The sequence below is a fragment of the Magnolia sinica genome, chromosome 12 (genome assembly GCF_029962835.1).
Source record: "Magnolia sinica isolate HGM2019 chromosome 12, MsV1, whole genome shotgun sequence".
NCBI lineage: Eukaryota > Viridiplantae > Streptophyta > Magnoliopsida > Magnoliales > Magnoliaceae > Magnolia > Magnolia sinica.
This window is the reverse complement of record NC_080584.1, coordinates 12,544,511-12,564,478: the sequence shown is the minus strand read 5'-3', so window position 1 is coordinate 12,564,478 and position 19,968 is coordinate 12,544,511. Positions and strand designations below refer to the sequence as shown.

At 40.8% G+C, this 19,968-nt stretch overlaps 1 protein-coding gene across 1 annotated transcript in view; it reads right to left on the bottom strand.

The window, feature by feature from the left end:
• The window catches only part of LOC131219935 (probable LRR receptor-like serine/threonine-protein kinase At1g56140), a 151,219-nt gene that overhangs the window by 60,374 nt on the left and 70,877 nt on the right, over positions 1-19,968 (bottom strand). Inside the window, exons 13-22 of the mRNA XM_058214921.1 lie at positions 18,299-18,370; positions 17,783-17,854; positions 12,705-12,776; positions 9,850-9,921; positions 9,261-9,332; positions 8,862-8,930; positions 8,423-8,494; positions 7,801-8,166; positions 1,217-1,288; positions 1,067-1,132 (exon numbers count right to left, since the gene is read on the bottom strand). Coding sequence (XP_058070904.1) covers positions 1,067-1,132; positions 1,217-1,288; positions 7,801-8,166; positions 8,423-8,494; positions 8,862-8,930; positions 9,261-9,332; positions 9,850-9,921; positions 12,705-12,776; positions 17,783-17,854; positions 18,299-18,370 — 1,005 coding nt within the window. The remainder of the gene's footprint in view (positions 1-1,066; positions 1,133-1,216; positions 1,289-7,800; positions 8,167-8,422; positions 8,495-8,861; positions 8,931-9,260; positions 9,333-9,849; positions 9,922-12,704; positions 12,777-17,782; positions 17,855-18,298; positions 18,371-19,968) is intronic.

The window sequence follows — 19,968 nt, the reverse complement described above, 5'->3', positions numbered from 1 at the left end:
ACCACACTTGTGTTTCACTATGTACCATATATATGGACGTTGTTTTATATGATGTGGCCTATTTGATATCTAGATAGGCTGAAAATTACACCACGAGATCCTTGTGGTGGGGCCAACTTTCTGGAAGGGTTGGATGTTACATGCATGTAATTTGGAAGTTATTATATAGGTGCACATAGCTTGTAGTCCAGCGAGTGGACCAAGAAACTACTCTTTGGCGGGATCCACCGTGATGTCTATATAAGATCCATACCAACCATTAGATTTATAATTCCATTTTATGTCTAACTCAAAAAAATCTTATTGCCTATAATTTAAGTGGGTGACAACAATGGACATGATTGGGAGAGAGACTTCCACCCAAGATTTTTATACAGGGTACATGGTAATTATTATACTGAATCCACTCCAGCCATTTGATGACATATTAAAATGGAGTCTTGGGGCCTAAAAATCAGCCTCATTAGTGATTTAGATGGGCCGCACAAAGGGAAATGGTTTGTAGATTGACCTTTGACCTTTGACCTTTACACAATTTTTAATTGTTTATTCCATCTCAATCCTAAATGAGGCTGAGTTTTTAGGTCCCGGGCCTAACCTGGAGTAACACACATGGTGATCATGGTGGATTGCACATAAACACCACCGGCGGGTCTAATGCATCTAGTCTGTACCTGTCTTTGGAATGTATTTCTCTGTACCTGTCTTTGGAATGTATCTCTCTCTCTCTCTCTCTCTCTCTCTCTCTCTCTCTCTCTCTCTATATATATATATATATATATATATATATATATATATATATATTCTCTATTCTTATTTTCTACTTGGTATCAGAGACAAACTTCAATGTTTCATTTGCTCCCGAACACAACATTTCCCCCAAAAATTCTTCTCCCCTTTGCATGGGACCAAAGCTAGGGTTTTCCTTAACCCTAATTTTATTCTTCCATTCCTTCACTTCTCTCTTTTACTTGATATCAGAGTTAAAGATTGGAATTCAAGTCAATATTGTATCCAAACATGCTTAAGGCTATAAGTTCAGTACCAATGAGTTAGATGAACATACAAATTAAGGAGTGTATTGCTTTTTTGGGATGGTAGTGTACCGGATAAGCTGTTGTTTCCAAGAAACCTGAAAATTACAATGACAAAATACATACATCAAAGAGAATTATGTAAAGAAAATTTGATTGAGGAAAGACTATTTGATTCTTACAGGTATGCAAGTGAGTTCATATTGAAGAGAGAATCTGGAATTTGGCCACTTAAATTGTTAAAGCTTAAATCCCTACAAAAGTAAACAGTTTGATATGGTAGAAGAAAACAAAAGTTAGATGGAAATTAATAAGAAGGCGAGTCAGAGATGATCAACAGCAAGTGACAAGTCCTTTGTATGGCCAACCAGATGAATGGTCCGGAATATAATGTGGCAAGGCATAACACATCAGCCCAAGTGTGGGAAGCAACAAATGTCCAATAGTGCTAGCAAAATTCATATCTATGTCATGGTTCAAAAACAGGAAAGGTTGACTGAAATGGGAAAGTCCATTGGGTCAGTTTGAGTCAAAGCCTTGCCCAAAAAGTTGAAAGTAAAAACTCAATAATTAATAATCATTTTAAAAATTGTATTATAAAATTCACAAACTAATGAAAATAAGGTAACCTATTTGAGTTTTATAATAAGTAAATGAGTTCCTCATTGATTCAACTTAACTCAGATCCCAATGGAATTGAGTTGAACCAACGAGTTTTTTAATGCTAAATTAGCTTATGTTTGACACCCCTAGTCTGTTTTTTATACCAATACATGTGCTGAAATTGATCATGAAAGCTTGCCCGATGCGTGGGCTACCAAAATCTCATGGTCTACACGATATGGGACCTTTGTAAAAGTCAAAGATCTACTATGCACATTTAGTGGTGCACTTGACCACTACGGGAGCAGAGAGGTCTTGTCACCCCTCTAATTTTATGGTTAAAATGGTCGTGTATTACGATTAATGATTTGGATCGTATAAGGGATGGGTCGGACGGACAAAATTTATGATATATTATTTCTTCATTTATCTTAAAACTATAGAACACCATTTACAAATGATCTCATCCCTACTTAAAAGGAAGGGCTAAGGACTTAAGTTGGTGGATTTTTGGGGATTTCTAGCTCCCGCTGAAGAGGTTGGATGGCTTCCCCTGAAGTGCTTAAGTTGTGCTTGTGATTGTTCATCGTGGTGCAGGGCACGACTTGCTATGGGTTGATGTAGGGCTACGGCTTAAACGGTCGTGATTACATTATCGGGAAGGATAGATGTTCAACCTCCAGATCTAGGGAAGAGGATAGGGCAGCTCCAGGGAAGGGAAGGATCTTCGCCCTGGCGAACAGGAAGAAGGAAGCTGAGAGGGATGTTGAGTCAATGTCCACAACAGTTCCGAATCTGCCTTCACTGACTCAATGGTGACTCCAGTGCAAACGACACTTCTGTTAGATACGGGGAGATTTGCAAATCCAAAAACCGTGTGCAGCAAGCTGTTAGCTTAGATTTTTTCTTCTTCTAAGATTAGATTGCTAGCTATGAAGATTTCTTTCTAGATTTCTCTGAATTATTTTTTCTTTATTTAGCTACCCCTAGGATGAATCTAGACAGGGATAGTTTAGTAATTTCACACAATAAGAAAGCCTATAAATAGGCAGCAGTGTAATACGATTTTCTTATTCCAAAAGGCAGTTGCTGTTCTCTCTTCTTCTTCTTCCAAAAGTTGCTGTTTTTTGTTTCATGGTGGCTGCAGCCACACGTCAGCAGGAAGCTGGGTTTTAGACCCAACAAAGTGGTATCAAAGCCGACGATCCTTGGGCCTCATCAGCAAGAGGCAGATCCTGCACTCCCGGTTTTCAAAAAAAATCAGCTTTTTTTCAAAAGAAATCAGATTCCAGCCGCAGGTCTTCAAAAAAAACTGTATTGAAAAAAATTAGATTGCAGCAAAAAATCTGTTTTAAAAAAAAATCAGATTGAAAAAAATCAGATTGCAGCAAAAAAAAATCTATTTTTTCAAAAAAAATCAGCTTGTAGCAAAAATCTGTTTTAAAAAAAATTAGATTGAAAAAAATCTGCTTTTTCAAAAAAAATCAGATTGCAACAAAAAAAAAAAAAAAAATCTGTTTTTTATATAAAAAAAATCAGATTTCTATTTCATCCATCTCCCTTCATTTTTTTTTCGAAAAAAAACAGTCATTCCTTTAGAAATAGAAAAAATGGCTAGCACAATCCAGCCGCAGGTTCCTAAGTTGTCAAAGGACAACTATGAAAAATGGTGCATCCAAATGAAGGCATTGTTCGGGTCGCAAGAATTATGGGAAATCATCACGGATGGGTATGAAGAACCCACTATGGAAGAAGAAGCCGTCTTCACCAATGAAGAAAAGATCACTCTAAAAAATCAGAGGAAGAGAGACAATAAAGCTTTGTTTCTCCTCTATCAAGGGTTGGATGAATCCACCTTCGAAAAGATTGCCGAAGCAATATCAAGCAAGCAAGCATGGGATACCCTTGGCACCATCTTCAAGGGTGTAGATCGAGTGAAGCGGGTTCGCCTTCAAACATTGAGAGCCGAGTTCGAAGCAACTCACATGAAGGAAGGTGAGAATGTTACTGATTATTTTTCGCGTTTGCTCGTAACTGTCAATAATTTGAAAAGAAATGGTGAAAAGATTGAAGATGTCCGAGTTATTGAAAAGATACTTCGATCCCTCACAACCAAGTTTGAGCATGTCGTTGTGGCGATCGAAGAATCAAAAGATATTGAGAAACTCTCCATTGAGGAGTTGATGGGATCGTTGCAAGTTCATGAGCAACGAATGCAGAAGAATGCCAGTTCCATGCCGATGGAACAAGCTTTGGAGTCAAGATTGACTCTTAATGATAGCAATGGTGGACGTGGAAGTTCACAACGTGGTGGACGGTTTGCTAACAATCGCGCAAGAGGCAGAGGGCGCGGATACCAACAAAGTCATGCCCAAAACCAACAGAAAAATACCAATTTCCATGGAAGAGGAAATGGTAGAGGTAGATCTATGCGTGGACGGGGAAGTACAAAGAACATCCAATGCTATAATTGCAACAAGCTTGGCCACTATGCATCTAATTGTTGGAGCAAGCCGATGAATCAAGACGAGCGATCCAACTATGCCGAAGCATCAGGACATGAACAAGAAAGCTCCACACTTCTCCTTGCACAAGAGAAAGGTAGTGATCAGCAGGACGTATGGTATCTCGACACGGGTGCAAGTAATCACATGTGCGGCGACAAGAAACTCTTTGTGGAACTCACAGAAGGAGTTCATGGCGATGTAACGTTTGGAGACTCATCAAAAATGCCTATGAAAGGTAAAGGTAAAATCTAAATCTTTCAGAAGAATGGTGTTCCAAACTATATCTCCAATGTGTACTACGTGCCTAACATGAAAAGTAACATACTGAGTCTCGGACAACTCCTCGAAAAAGGGTATGTCATACACATGGAGAACTCTTCTCTTTCCATTAGAGATTTGCATGGACGTTTAATTGTAAAAGTCCAGATGGCGAAGAATCGTATGTTTCCTCTCCATATAAACACAATGCTTGAGAAGTGTTTTTATGAAAAAGCAAAGAATGATTCCTGGATGTGGCATCTTCGCTTTGGCCAACTAAATTTCAGTGGCCTAAAACTTCTGTCCTCATTAAGCATGGTGCATGGCTTGCCTACTATTGAAGCTCCAGAACATGTGTGTGAGGTGTGCACACTTGGGAAATAACAAAGGAACTCCTTTCCGAGTGGAGTATCCTGTAGAGCAAGAGAACCGTTGCAGTTGGTTCACACTGACATCTGTGGACCATTAGATCCAATCTCTCTTGGAGGTAATAAATACTTTATTACCTTCATTGACGATTTCAGTAGAAAATTATGGGTGTATGTAATTAAAGAGAAGTCTGCTGCTTTTACTATTTTTAAAAATTTTAAGGCCCTTGTTGAAAAAGAAAGTGGTCTTAAAATCAAAACTCTCCGATCTGACAGAGGTGGGGAGTACACCTCAAATGTTTTTCGAGAATATTGCAGGGAACATGGCATTAAGCAACAACACACTGCAGCGTACACGCCACAACAAAATGGAATTGCGGAACGAAAAAACCGCACCATCCTCGATATGACGAGGACCATGCTGAAGGAGAAAAGTCTGCCAAAGAATTTCTGGGCAGAGGCAGTTGCATGTACTGCCTATCTGCTCAATAGGTGTCTAACCAAGACCGTCAGATTTCAGACACCGCAAGAAGCATGGAGTGGATACAAGCCGAGCGTGGCGCACCTTAAGATCTTTGGGTGTGTCGCCTACGCTCCAGTTCCAGAAGCGAGAAGGAAAAAGCTTAATGATCGTGGCGAGAAATGCATCTTCATCGGTTACAGCGAAGAGTCAAAGGCATACAAGCTCTACAACCCACTAACCAATAAGCTGGTGGTGAGTAGAGATGTGGTATTTTGTGAGGAAGAAGCATGGAAATGGAACGAGGGAAACTCAGCCAAAGAAAAGCAAATCGAGGTTGAAGAATATGAAGAAGAGAGACATGAGAAGCAAGAGCAGACACCCACATCACCCCCTTCGGATCACAGAAGTCCAGGAGTACGCTCCATCTCTCCTGGAAGTACTTCATCAAATCAGAATTCATCCAGCACATCTTCATCCGATTCTCCTTCACCCTTGGCTCCCATTAAAATGAAAAGCCTCAACGACATCTATGCAGAAACTGAGGAAGTGAATTTACTCTGCCTGTATGCGGACCACGAGCCTCTCACATTCGAGGAGGCTATGAATGAAGAATGTTGGAGAAAGGCGATGGAAGAAGAGATTCATGCCATCGAGAAGAATCGAACATGGGAGTTGACCTCACTCCCCAAAATCCAGAAGACCATTGGTCTCAAATGGGTGTACAAAATCAAGCGGAACGCCGATGGTAAGATCGAACGATATAAGGCAAGGCTCGTAGCAAAAGGCTACAAACAGAAATATGGGGTAGACTATGAAGAAGTTTTCGCCCCAGTTGCTCGCCTTGACACTGTAAGAATGATTATCTCCCTTGCAGCTCATCACAGTTGGATGATCTACCAACTGGATGTGAAATCTGCATTCCTAAATGGAGTACTCGAAGAAGAAGTCTACGATGACCAGCATAAAGGCTTTGCCATGCAAGGGGAGGAACATAAGGTGTATCGGCTAAAGAAAGCCCTGTATGGGTTGAAGCAAGCTCCCCATGCTTGGAATGCACTGATCGACGGCTATCTTCAAGAGAATGGTTTCGTCAAATGTCCATATGAACATGCATTTTACACAAAGAAGAATGCCCGTGGTGATATGCTTATAGCTTGTTTATATGTTGATGATCTGTTGTTCACTGGGAACAACCAGGCGATGTTTGAAGAATTCAAGCAGGCTATGTTCAAAGAGTTTGAGATGACTGATGGTGGATTGATGTCTTTCTTCTTGGGCATTGAAGTGAAGCAACAAGTCGACGGCATATATATATCCCAGAAGAAGTACACAAAGGAACTTCTTGAGAAGTTTTAGATGATCGACTGTAAAGCCGTAAATACACTGGTTACAACAGGCCTGAAGCTCACAAGAGATGGAGAAGGAAGAAACGTCGACTCAACCCTATTTAAGAGCCTAATCGGAAGCTTAAGGTACCTCACAATCACTAGGCCAGATATAGTCTACAGTGTTGGGATTCTAAGCCGGTATATGGAAGCCCCAAAAGAGTCACACTGGCTAGCTGCAAAACGAGTACTGAGGTATATCAAAGGGACTATTGAATTCGGTCTCTTTTATCCATACGATGATGAAGCGATGTTGTATGGATACTCTGATAGTGATTGGGGTGGTGACCAAGATGAAAGAAAAAGTACCACAGGCTATGCTTTCTATCTTGGGTCGACAGCATTTACATGGAATTCAAAGAAGCAGAGTGTGGTCGCCCTGTCCACATGTGAAGCTGAGTACGTAGCAGCTTCATCCACTGTATGTGAGGCGATCTGGCTAAGGAATCTGCTAAAGGAGCTGAAGCATCTACAGGAGGAATCCACTGTTATATATGTGGACAACAAGTCGGCAATCGAACTTGCCAAAAATCCAGTTCAAGCATGGAAGGAGCAAGCACATCGACACAAGATATCACTTTCTTAGAGATCAAGTAAAGCGAAAATTGGTAAAACTGGACTATCACACCACTGAGCAAGTGGCAGATATCTTCACCAAAGCATTGCCAACTGACACATTCAGGAGACTTAGATCAATGCTTGGAATGAAGCCGGTTTTGGTTTGAAGGGGAGTGTTAGATACGGGGAGATTTGCAAATCCAAAAACCGTGTGCAGCAAGCTGTTAGCTTAGATTTTTTCTTCTTCTAAGATTAGATTGCTAGCTATGAAGATTTCTTTCTAGATTTCTCTGAATTATTTTTTCTTTATTTAGCTACCCCTAGGATGAATCTAGACAGGGATAGTTTAGTAATTTCACACAATAAGAAAGCCTATAAATAGGCAGCAGTGTAATACGATTTTCTTATTCCAAAAGGCAGTTGCTGTTCTCTCTTCTTCTTCTTCCAAAAGTTGCTGTTTTTTGTTTCATGGTGGCTGCAGCCACACGTCAGCAGGAAGCTGGGTTTTAGACCCAACAATTATCACATCACTGCAATTATTGGGTTATGGAGAGAGCCGATGAAACCCATGGGGATACTGTGCAGAGACCCATAGCTTGATGGAGTTTAGAGTCTCGTTCAAACGTGATTGCCTCTGCCCTGGTGTGGAAGGAGATGAGAAATGATTGGTCTGATACTCTGGCTACTTCAGCCCCTGATGCGCTGAATGGAGAGGCTCGCAAAGAGTCTACGAGGGTGGATACTGAGAGGGTCGGGTAGGCTGCGATGCCTATCAGAGCATGGGCCATGTCTCTCCTCCTAGAGTTGGGGATCCAGGGTGGGACGCAGATGGGAGGGGTTTCCAGGATGGGTTGTTGTGGAGGTGGCTTGGGTAGTTGGTTGATGGTTAGGTTGTGTGCAGGTTCAGAGATGGGTAGAAGGGGGTTCAGGTTTGGGGATGAAGTAGAAGGTGGCGATATGGGGTTCGGATTGTGTAGCTTTCTGAATCTGCTGTTCTGATGTCAATTTTGAAGAGTTTTGCTTTAAAAATCAAATGATATTCGCCTGGATACAAAAGAGCTACTTCCTACACAACATAGGAGACCCCATTTTGTGATTTTTGGAAATTTTACTTGGGGTGTGTTTGGTTTCACCAAATATCATGAAATTTCACAATGTTTAGTGCAACCAAACACACCCTTAGTGCACAAATTCCAATATCAGAAATTAGTAATATGAAGGAAGACTATTGAAGATTAAAACTCACAAATATTCCAGTGAGGTCAAATTAGAAAAACTTGATGGTATGGGACCCTCGAAAGCATTGCCTTGCATACTCCTGCATCAACATTTCCAGCGTTACAAATACTCTTTAAAGAAGTATACCATGGCATATTAAGAAAATGAGATCTGCAAAGTGCACTCGCTATGCTACTCACATAGTAGGACCCACTTGCAGGTAAAAGAAGGCTAGTTGTCCACATTTAATGCACACATGTGGCCCACTAGATGACCGATCATTGAACGTGGTGGAAATTCCTATCCACATTTAGAACAGAATGTGGCACCATACCTACTTTTGAGTGTGGATAGAATTTATGTCCACCACCAATGGATGGTGACAGACTTTGTTATGCAATCCCATGCCGTACCAAATGAGAAGATAGGAGTTATAATCAGTGTAGAACTCGTGAGTACAAGCTTACAAATCGGTAAGAGCCCAACTCCCAATGAAATCAGGTATTTTTCCTGTGAAGTTGTTATCAGATGCCAACCTGAAATTCAATCATATTTTCCACCGCAAATGCGGATATTATTAAATTAAGGGATAAGGAAAGATAGACATGGCATACAAGTAACAAAAATTGAACCATCTGAAATCATGGGCCCCACAGTAGATGGTTCATAACCCAAAAATCAGATCAATCGAATGATCCTAAGCTCTGGATAATGAGCATTAGTCTGTTGAATTCAGACCATTGCGAATTTTTACATTTTAATGCCCATTGGATTGCATACCATCAGTTGTACTAGTGTTAGCTCAAGAGAAATCTAAGGTGGGGCCTTTGATGGTTTCCATGCGGCTTCTAATCACTAGCTCTTACAAGGTATCCACGTTTCTCAAGTGCGCAAATGTTGAAGGAATCTCGCCGCTTAGCCCGCAGCTATCAATGTATCTGTCAAAATCAAGCATAGATCATGAATCCAGTTGTACAATTTCTTATGCTATTATCAGTTAGAGAAATGCTCACACCATTTCAATGGACCGAAAGTAGCTAACCATTGAGTTATATTTTTAAAATGGTCAATCAGTTAAAATGGCTGAAAGAGTACTTTGAACAGCCATGTAAATGGAAACAAAGAATCCAGGGAAGGGAGTTTTACTCATTCCAAAAACCACTCAAGGCTAACATTTTGCTGCTACCAGACCACCATAAAACAAATCACTGTTCTCCTGGTGAAGCCAACCTATAAGAAGGTTGGATGTAATTCACTGGGTGGACAGTAACTTATGATTCAGCTGGTTGGACTAAAAAGCTTCTCAGAAAGAAAACTTAAAGAAAAGAAACAAAAATAAATAAATAAATAATTTACATACTAATCTCTATAAATTGCGTGGCAAATTTGAAATTCCAAATGCATCATATGATATTTCTGAAGAATAATAATAATAATAATAATAAGAGAAGTTACAGTTCTTGCAGATTTGTCAAATTCCCCAGCTCAGGTGGGAGCGAATCATTGAAGTTGTTTGAGCTTATATCCCTGAAAATTAAAAATAATTAATTGATCATTTCATAACCAAAAGCATCCGGTTTTGGCCTGAAATCACTACAATAACCTACGTCAATTTTCTATCATTTGAGAACTGAACACGCAGATGGAAGTATGCTAACTTGTGGTGCGGCCAAACCTTTCCCGCCAACATGTTGTTTGTGCAGAACATCAGTACCATGCTAATGTCAGGTCCTATGATGAAGGGGAGCGGTTTAGGTGCGGCCGGGCCCCACCCAAGATGATGAGGTCCTTACCATGGGGGCCACATTAATGTATTATTCTACATCCATGCCATCCATCAGTTTGCCGGATCATTTCATGGCATGAGCCTAAAAATAAAGTAGATCCAATTCTGATCAGGTGGACAATACTATAGGAAATGGTTATGATTGACCATTAATGGGCGGCATAAGTTTTGGATCAAGCAGGTTTATGTGACCTTATCAACAGGTTAGATGGAAAATAAACACTATGGAAACATTATAGTGGCCCTAGTAAGTTCTTAATAGTGGGGCCTTCAATCATCACTGTTTCCTACGGTATGGTCTGCTTGAAATTTGGATCTTCTTCAATTTTAGGCTCATGACCTAAAATGATCCTAATCCGCAGATGGGTGGTGTGGATATAGATTACATACATCAAGGTGGGCCCTGTGGTAAGGGCCGCACTGTCCTGGGTGAGGCTGGGGCCACACCTAATCCACCCCTTGATGATGATGATCATCTAGCTCAAACAATCAGATGGGTCCGTCATTAGGTTGGCCATGCCTAGATGTTGAGTCGCCATGGCTTATCCACTCATTCCAACGGTGCAGCCCACCTGTTGACAGGTCTGGCCTGATTTCTGTGCCAGGTATCTTCATGGTGGAGCCTACCATTTTGAATGGTGTCGATTCCCCGCAGGAGTGGTATGTTGGCTGGAAAGACGTGGCTTCATAACAAGATGTACTACACCACCTGAATGATTCAGACCGTTCATCTAGAAGCTCCCACCGTAGATGGCCCATCTGGAGAAAAAGAAAAAAATCTGTCCTAGCCCTTTCATATCAGCAATGATGATCCCCAACCAATGAAATTATTTTCATAACGAGCTTATACTATGAAAGATTCTAGATGAACAGTCTGGATCATCATGTGCTGAGGAGAAAGAAGATACAGCTGGGGAGATAGTATGAGAGCAATGGGCGCGCATACGCCCAGCTACTCTACAACATGACTTACATGTAGCTCAATCCAAACAGTCCAAACAGTGGGACCCACTGATGAAGGATACATCCCTCTAAGCAGATTGATTAAATCATCCTGACCTTTGGATCAATTTGTATTTTCATTTCACACTGTTGACTATTATTTTTCAACTCAGTCTCAACCATCTACTAGTGTTCATCAATCAATCAGCCAGTGAGAATCATCTGTCCAATGTGGGTTTTTGGTGACCCATATAAAGCAGGCCGATGATGCCTGACGTATATTTATGCCACAATGTGGAGTGCTTGCATGTGGTCGTCACAATGCCGGAGGAAGACAGAGAAAGTCCTTCGAAGCTGTTTGGCAGGGTCAGTAACACAGGCATAGGTCGCCTTCACAGTGTCTCAAGTACGGACGAATGGTTATGACCTTCCGATGACTAATGGTGATATGGCATATGGCACGGATTCCAAATACTATAATTTTAAATAGTCATGTGGACTACTGTACTTGTGTTTCTAGCGTGGGTAAATAGTAGCATGGATAAATGAAAAGAGATTCAGCGAGCCCGGGAGGAAGAAAATTTCTATCTCCAAGTGATCGTAATGATGGGATGAATCCTAACCGTTGCTGTATGAGAGTTCTATGCACTTCTCGGAAGCGGATTGCGTTCAGAGCAAACGCCTCATGGCATAGTGAGTAAACTCTGTGTGGCCCACTATGGATGTATGTGTCTTATCCATGCAATTCATCCATGTTTTCAGATCATTTTAGGACATCTCCCCCATATTGAAACACATCCAAACTTCGATTGGACCACACCAGATGAAACAATGGGGATAATGACTTCCACAATTGAAACCTTCATATGGCCCACAGTGATGTTTATTTTTCATCCTAACTTTTCACGAGGTCACGAAGACAAGGATGAAGGGAAAAAGCAAATATCAGCTTGATTTAAAACTTCTATGGCTCCCAAGAAGTTTTCAATGATAGGTGTTTAATTTACACTGTTTCCTGTGGTGTTGTCCACTTGCCTTTGGATATGCTTAAATTTTGGAATATTGACCTAAAATTAGATGATTAAACGGATGGAAGGCGTGGATAAGACATATACACCGCCGAGTTTACTCGGTATGCTATCTACCTCCACGGTTCTCTCTTTAAAGTACACGTGACCAACATGTGGTGATCAGTACTGTCGATCCTGTAGGCTACCTTGGGGATGAGCTATAAGCCAGAATTCAGAGTGATTGGATAATGGTTAAACGTGACTGCTAACCACTTTTTTTTTAGGCCACTTATCAGACAGCTAAGACAGTCCACTCCCCCATCTATGGGATGGCCCAATAAGACAATGGTTCCGATCACAACATCTTTGCCACGTGCTACATACTGGTATTCCCCTTTTTAAAAAATGGTGCACAAAATTTACTAAAATCTGATCAATGATTTCTGCACTACATGGTTAGATGGTTAGGATCATACTATCATTGTAATTTTTCATCCATGGTCCGTTCCCGGAGCCTTAAGAGGAATGAGTGGTTCAAATCATCACACACTTCACTATGAAGGATATCTTACAAGTAGGTTAGATTCCAAAGGTTTCCCAGCTCTTTGGGGATGCTCCCTGATATGGCATTCATTCTAACGGAGCTGAAGGAAAGGAGAAAAAAAAAAAAACAAAAAAACAAAATCAAAGCAAATGTTGGAATCACAGTAACTTGCACCATAAATCAGGCACATTCAAATTACAGCTTGCACACACATATACCTCAATCCGGACAGTCCAAAGTGTGCCCCATCAGGCTATATGCAATTTTGATGGTGCAGATTGACGTGCATATATGCCATGTGTAGGATGAATTTGGTTGCAAATATAATCTACCATGTGATGTAGATTATCATATAATTCATCAATAAATACAAGGGTGATTGCACCAACAATATGGTGTGGGCATGATCCTTGTCTTTCATGTGAGGGTCCCACGCTATAGTTTCAGAGTATCTGAGAGTTGCTATTAACAAATACAACTATCCAATCATATGATCAAATCGATTGTAGGCCCATAGTGGGACCCACCAAACGAAAGGTTGACTATCCTCATACCTTGCTGGACTTGCCCAACCATAATTTTGAACATGATCCACAGGTGTATGGAGCCATGTCCATCTCTCTATATACAAGCACAGTTTTGAACATGGCACAGGTGCGCAGATCCGACCTTCTATAAGGTGGGCCTCATTAATTAGATCTTCTGTCTCAAAAATTCATGGAAATTTACCTCTCACCAACTTCAGGGGTCCATAATTAAGACCGTCTGCAGATGGTGAACCAGTTACTAGCCCCTAAATGGAGGCATTGGTTGTTCTTTTAACCGTCTATTCCCATCCTCACAAGTCCTCGAAATCGGTGGTTATGATCATACATAAAAACTGCTATGGTCTTTTTTGGCACGGCACATTTCATGCCAGAGCCAACAGATCAACCACCGGATTTATCACCGTGTATGAATATGTAATGCTCATAAGTTACTACTGATTGCACCAGATACAAACCACTGTAACAGTTAAAGCCACTTTGAAAGTGGTGATGACTCCTTCGCATACCACGTGGTACTCACGTGGGTCTATCCAGACCATCCAAATTCTGAGAAAAGTGTGGATGGAGTATATATCTAAAATCCAGCTGATAAAATAATCCTAGCCATTCAAGTGATGGACATCGGATGAAACGGTGAAAGTAAATTAACGAGTGTTCCAAATTCAAAGGGAAAGGTTTGATGGATCGTATTAAACTCTTGGTTTAGTTTTTTTTTTTTCCCCTCCTTGTGTACGCTGCATCCATGAATGTTTCAAAGATTTGGATGGTCTGGATCGCCCTACGACCATGCCATGTGGACAGTTAACGAGTGATAAGTAATAGCAACAGCAGATCCTTGGCTGTGGGAGAAATTTCGATACTTACAGGCTTTTTAAGTTCGTTAAATTGCCAATATATGCTGGCAAGGGACCCGTAATGTAATTTTGTGACACATCCCTGCAATATATACAGAAAACACGCGGTGACGAGTGAGTGAAGGCAAGACTGGAGAGCTATGGTTAACAAGTTTCTCCTGAGTTTGCATGTAATAGACTGAGCCCGATTTAGGGTCAGGCATGGCCCATCAGTGCAAAATCTGGTCCGTTGACAGCCCTAGCCTAACCCAATGAATTTTGACCCCTACCAGCCAAATTACTAACTGGGCCCAATCTTTTAAACACGTGCTGAGTCCAGACTCACTTGCACTCTGGCTGTGCATAGACGAATCATATGAGTTAAATGCGACTTGTCTAAGTTAATTTGGAATCAGTCCGACCCATGCATCCAGTTCAACACCATGAGTCACCCCTGATTGGTGTGAGTCAGGCAGAATCATTACAGACACAGGTGAGTCGTGACTCAACTCGAGAGTAGACAAGTTGGCATGGTGCTCCGGCTCAACTAAAGTGTTTACATGTGGCATGCATCGAGGCTTTGAAGAGCCATTTAAATGTAAACAAAGCATCCAGAAAGGGAATTTTACTCATTCCAACAACCACTTAAGGCTAACATCTTGCTGCTACCATACCACCGTAAAACAGTTTTGTTCAGCTGTATCGTGTCTTTCTAGCTCTTGTTTTATGAGGAGAGGTTAAAAATAAAGAGTCCAACTAGTTACAGTCAACTTAGCAAAAAAATACCAAACTTTGAAGTTTGTGTGACATCCATAAATGTCCTATAAGATTGACTAATTATTCGTATAATGTTTTGCAAAGATCACCACATCCTTTCATCGATAGGACCACACTTGTATTTTATTACTTATCCATGATAAATATTGTTGTTATGGTGCGGCCTACCTAATTTGTGAATGGGGCTGATTTTGTACCTGCAGGTTAGTCGGGTGGTGGAGCCAACCTATAAGAATGTTGGATATAATTCTTTGGTTGGACAGTATACTTACGATTCAACTGGTTCGACTTAAAAGCATCTCGTAAAGAAAACTTAAAGAAAAGAAATGATTAAATAAATTTTGCATATTAATCTCTACAATTTGAGTGGCAAATTTGAAATTTCAAGCCCAAATATGAGATTTCACAAGAAGAATAATTAAATATAATAATAATAATAATAATAATAATAATAATAATAATAAGAGAGTTACAGTTTTTGCAAACTTGTCAAATTCCCCAGCTCAGGTGGGAGAGAGTCAGAGAAGTTGTTTGAGCTTATATATATATATATATATATATATATATATATATATATATATATATATATATATATATATATATATATAATTAATTAATCATTTCATAACCAGAAGCATCCTGTTTTGGCCTGAAATCACTACAATAACCTGCATCAATTCTCTGACATTTGAGAACTAAATGCACAGATGAAAGTATGTTAACTTGTGGTGCAGCCAAACCTTTCCTGCCAACGTGTTGTTTGTGCAGATCAGCCGTACCATGCTAATGTCAGGTCCTATGATGAAGGGGAGCGGTTTAGGTGCGGCCGGGCCCCACCCAAGATGATGAGGTCCTTACCATGGGGCCACATTAATGTATGTATTCTACATCCATGCCATCCATTAGTTTGCCAGATCATTTTATGGCATGAGCCTAAAAATAAAGCAGATCCAATTCCCCAGCTCAGGTGGGAGAGAGTCAGAGAAGTTGTTTGAGCTTATATATATATATATATAGGTTGGATGGAAAATAAACACCACGGAAACAGCATAGTGGCCCAAGGAAGTTCTTAATGGTAGGGCCTTCAATCACCACATTTTCTTAAAGTATGGTACGCTTGAGATTTGGATCCCATGACCGGAGATGATCCGGTAATCCCGTAAAACAGATGGATGGTGTGGATATAGTTTACACACATCAAGCTGCGCCCTATGGTAAGGGCGGCACCATCTTGGGTGAGGCCGGGGCCACAACTAATCCACTCCATGATGATGATCATCTAGATCAAACAATCAGAGGGGTCTGGCTCAAAAATCATGTAGGTTTACTCCTCCCGTGGCCCGGGGTACGAAACATACTTCCCGCGAAAGCAACTTCTATCCAGCCATCCATTTGTTGTGTGTCCGCCCCAGCCGGAAAAGGCCTGATCAGCCGATGGAAAGCTCCGATCCTATACATATGCCATTGAGGGACATATGTTTGCATTTGGATGGACGAGATTTGTATTCTTCATTTGTTGTGCCATCGATATCAGTTGTGACAGTCCAAATGCTGATCAGATAATCCTAACCATCCAACAGGAGGCCACCAAGGGACGGTTAGAAAGAAACTGGTCAGTTTTCCAAGTTCAACGGTTGTAAAAGTACCTCTCACTGGCCTCAGAGTCCATAATTAAGACTGTCTGCAGATGGTTGACCAGTTCCTAGCCACCAATTGGAGGCAATGGTTGTACTTTTATTTATAACAGTCTATTCCCATCCCCAAAAGTCCTTTAAATCGGTGGTTATGATCATATACAGACTGCTATATGGTCTTTTTAGGCAAGGCACATTTCATGCCAGAGCCAACAGATCAACCACTGGATTTATCACCATGTATGAATATGTAAAAGCATTATAAGATACAACTGATTGCACCGGATACAAACCACTGTAACAGTTAACCGCCCCTTTGAAAGTGGTGATGACTCCTTAGGATAACATGTCGTACTCATGTGGAGCTATCCAGACCATTCAAAATGTGGGAAAACTATGGATGGAGTATATATCTAAAATCCGGATGATAAAGTAATCCTAGCCATCCAAGTGATGGTCATTGGGTGAACGATTAAAATTAAATTAACGAGTGTTCCAAATTCAAAGGGAAAAGTCAGATGGATCTTATCAAAACACTTCGTGTAATTTTTTTCCCTTGTGTATGCTGCATCCATGAATGTTTCAGATATTTGGATGGTCTGGATCGCCCTACGACCATGCCACGTGGACGGTTAACAAGTGATAAGTAATAGCAACAGGGAAGCCGATTGCATACTGAGTAAACTGTGTGGGGTCCTATGTTATTTATTTATTTTATCCACTCCGTTAATCCATGTTAACAGATAATTTTAGATTTTAATCCCAAAAATGAAGCAAATTAAAATTTCAAGTGGACCACGCTACAGGAAAGAGCTTGATTGAACCTCTACCATTGAAAATTTTTTGGAGGCCAAAGAAGTTTTGGATCAAGCTGATGTTTGTGGTTTCTCTTCATCCATGTCTTTGTGATCTTATGAACAGGTTGGATGACAAATAAAAATTACTTTGGACCCTAGGAAGGTTTCAATGTTGGAAATCATTATTCCACACTATTTCCTGTGTAATGGTCTACTTGAGCTTTGGATTTACTTCGATTTTGGGATCAACCACTAAAATTAGGAGTAAAAATGGCTGGATAGGGTGGATAAACCACGTAAATTTACAGTGAGCCCAAATGAGTTTACTCAGTACGATAAAAGAGTACACTGAGTAACTCCGTACGCAATCCAATTTCTAGCAACAGCAGATACTGTGGGAGTGTGGGGGTGTGTGTGCGTGTGTTAAAAAAAAAAAAAAAAAAAAAAGAAAAAAAGAAAGAAGAAGAAGAAGAATAAGAAGAAGAAGGAATACTGTGGGAGAAATTTCAATACTTACAGGTAGCTCAGGTGCTTTAAATTGCCGATAGATGGTGGCAAGGGACCCGTCATGTAATTTTCTGAGACATCCCTGCAATATATATAGAAAACACTTGTTAACGGTTGGAAAATTAGATCTCACCGACTTCAAGGTGTCAACAATGTTACAGTTAAGTGGTGGTGGCTCGTTCACATACCATGTGGCACTCATGTGCAGCTATCCAGACCATCCAAATTGTGAGGAAACTGTGGATGGAGCATATATCTAAAATCCAGCTGATAAAGTAATCCTAACCATCCAATTGATGGTCACCAGATGAACGGTTAAAAGTAAATTAACAAATGTTCCAAATTTAAAGGAACAGTCAGATGACTCATATCAAGCTCTTGGTATAATTTCTTTTTCCTTGTGTATGCTGCATCCACAAATGTTTCAGAGATTTGGATGGTCTAGATTACCCTATAACCATGCCATGTGGACTGTTAACGAATGATAAATAACAGCAACACGCTGTGGTAAAATTTAGATACTTACAAGGAGAGCATGCTGGTTATGTTGCCGATGGATGCTGGCAAGGGACCCGTTATGGAATTATTTGACACATCCCTGCAATATATATAGAAAACACTAGGTGACATGTGACACGTGTACAAGATAAAGCCGCTCATCACGTGGGGGCCCACCACATGAGTTAATCCATTGGATTTCTTAGCCAGGTAACAAAATGTGGCCCAATTGAGTGAACGTAGGACTCAGTAGAACTATGGTTAATAAGTTTAGCCTGGGTTTGCATGTAATAGATTCAAGGGTCAGGCCCGGCCCAAACATTGCAAAATCCGGGCTGAAGCCAACTCAAGGCCTGGCCCATTGACAGCCCAGCCTGACCCGGCCAGATATTAAGAACAATAGGCTTCACCCTTACCCAGCCCATTTACTAACCAGGCCCAATCTTTCAAACACCTGCTGAGTCCCGACTCACTTGCACTCCCGCTACGGATAGATGAATCAAATGAGTTAAATAAGACTTGTCTGAGTTATTTGGACTCAGTCCAACCCATCCAGTTCGACACCATGACTCCCCCCGGACTGAGGCGAGTCAGGCTGATTCACTTCCAACTCAGGTGACTCACAACTCAACTCAAAAGCAGATGAGTTGGAATGGTAGTCTGGCCCATTATTGATTTCATACCATTTTTCAAATGTACCACATAGGTATCAGAACCCATGATATAAGTGTTGAAACCCACGGGTCTATCACTAACTCGAATAAACTCGAAACTCGAGCTCAATTATTACCTTATATGCCTATATATATAGGGAAAAGGTATTATGCGCTTGAGCTGATGGGACCGTCCCATGAGGTCGAGCTGTGTGGGCCCCACCAGATGTATTTTCAAATCATTTTAAGACATCAATCCAAGCTCGAGGTACATCCAAAGTTCTATTGGACCACACCAGATGAAACGGTGGGGATAATGACTTCCACTGTGGAAACCTTCTTTGGGCCTACAGTGATGTTTATTTTTCATCCAAACTTTTCACGAGGTCACAGAGACATGGATGAAGGTAAAAAAACAAATATCGGCTTGATTTTAAATTTATATGGCTCCCGAGAAGTTTTCAATGGTAGGTGTTCAATTCACACTGTTTGTTGCGGTGTTGGTTCACTTGAGCTTTTTTTTTTTTTTTTTTTTTGGGTTAACTTGTTAGTACATACCCATGTCAGTACACGCTTGAGCTTTGGATATGTTTAAATTTTACAATCTTTCCCTGAACTTAGATGATAAAATGGATGGACGGCGGGGATAAGACATATACATAATGGTGGGCCCCACAGAGTTTACTCAGTATACTATCTGCCCCTACAGGGTTTGGTTGCAAATATAATCTACCATGTGGGCATGATCCTAGCTGTTCATGTGAAGGTCCCACGCTATAGTTTAAAAGTATCTGAGAGTTGCTATTTAACAAATACAACTATCCAATCATATGATCAAATCGATTGTCGGCCCATAGTGGGACCCACCAAACGAAAGGTTGACTATCCTCATACCTTGCTGGACTTGCCCAATCATAATTTTGAACATGATCCACAGGTGTATTGAGCCATGTCCATCTCTATACAAGCACAGTTTTGATCATGGCACAGGTGCGCAGATCCGACCTTCTATAAGGTGGACCTCACTGATTAGATCTTCTGGATC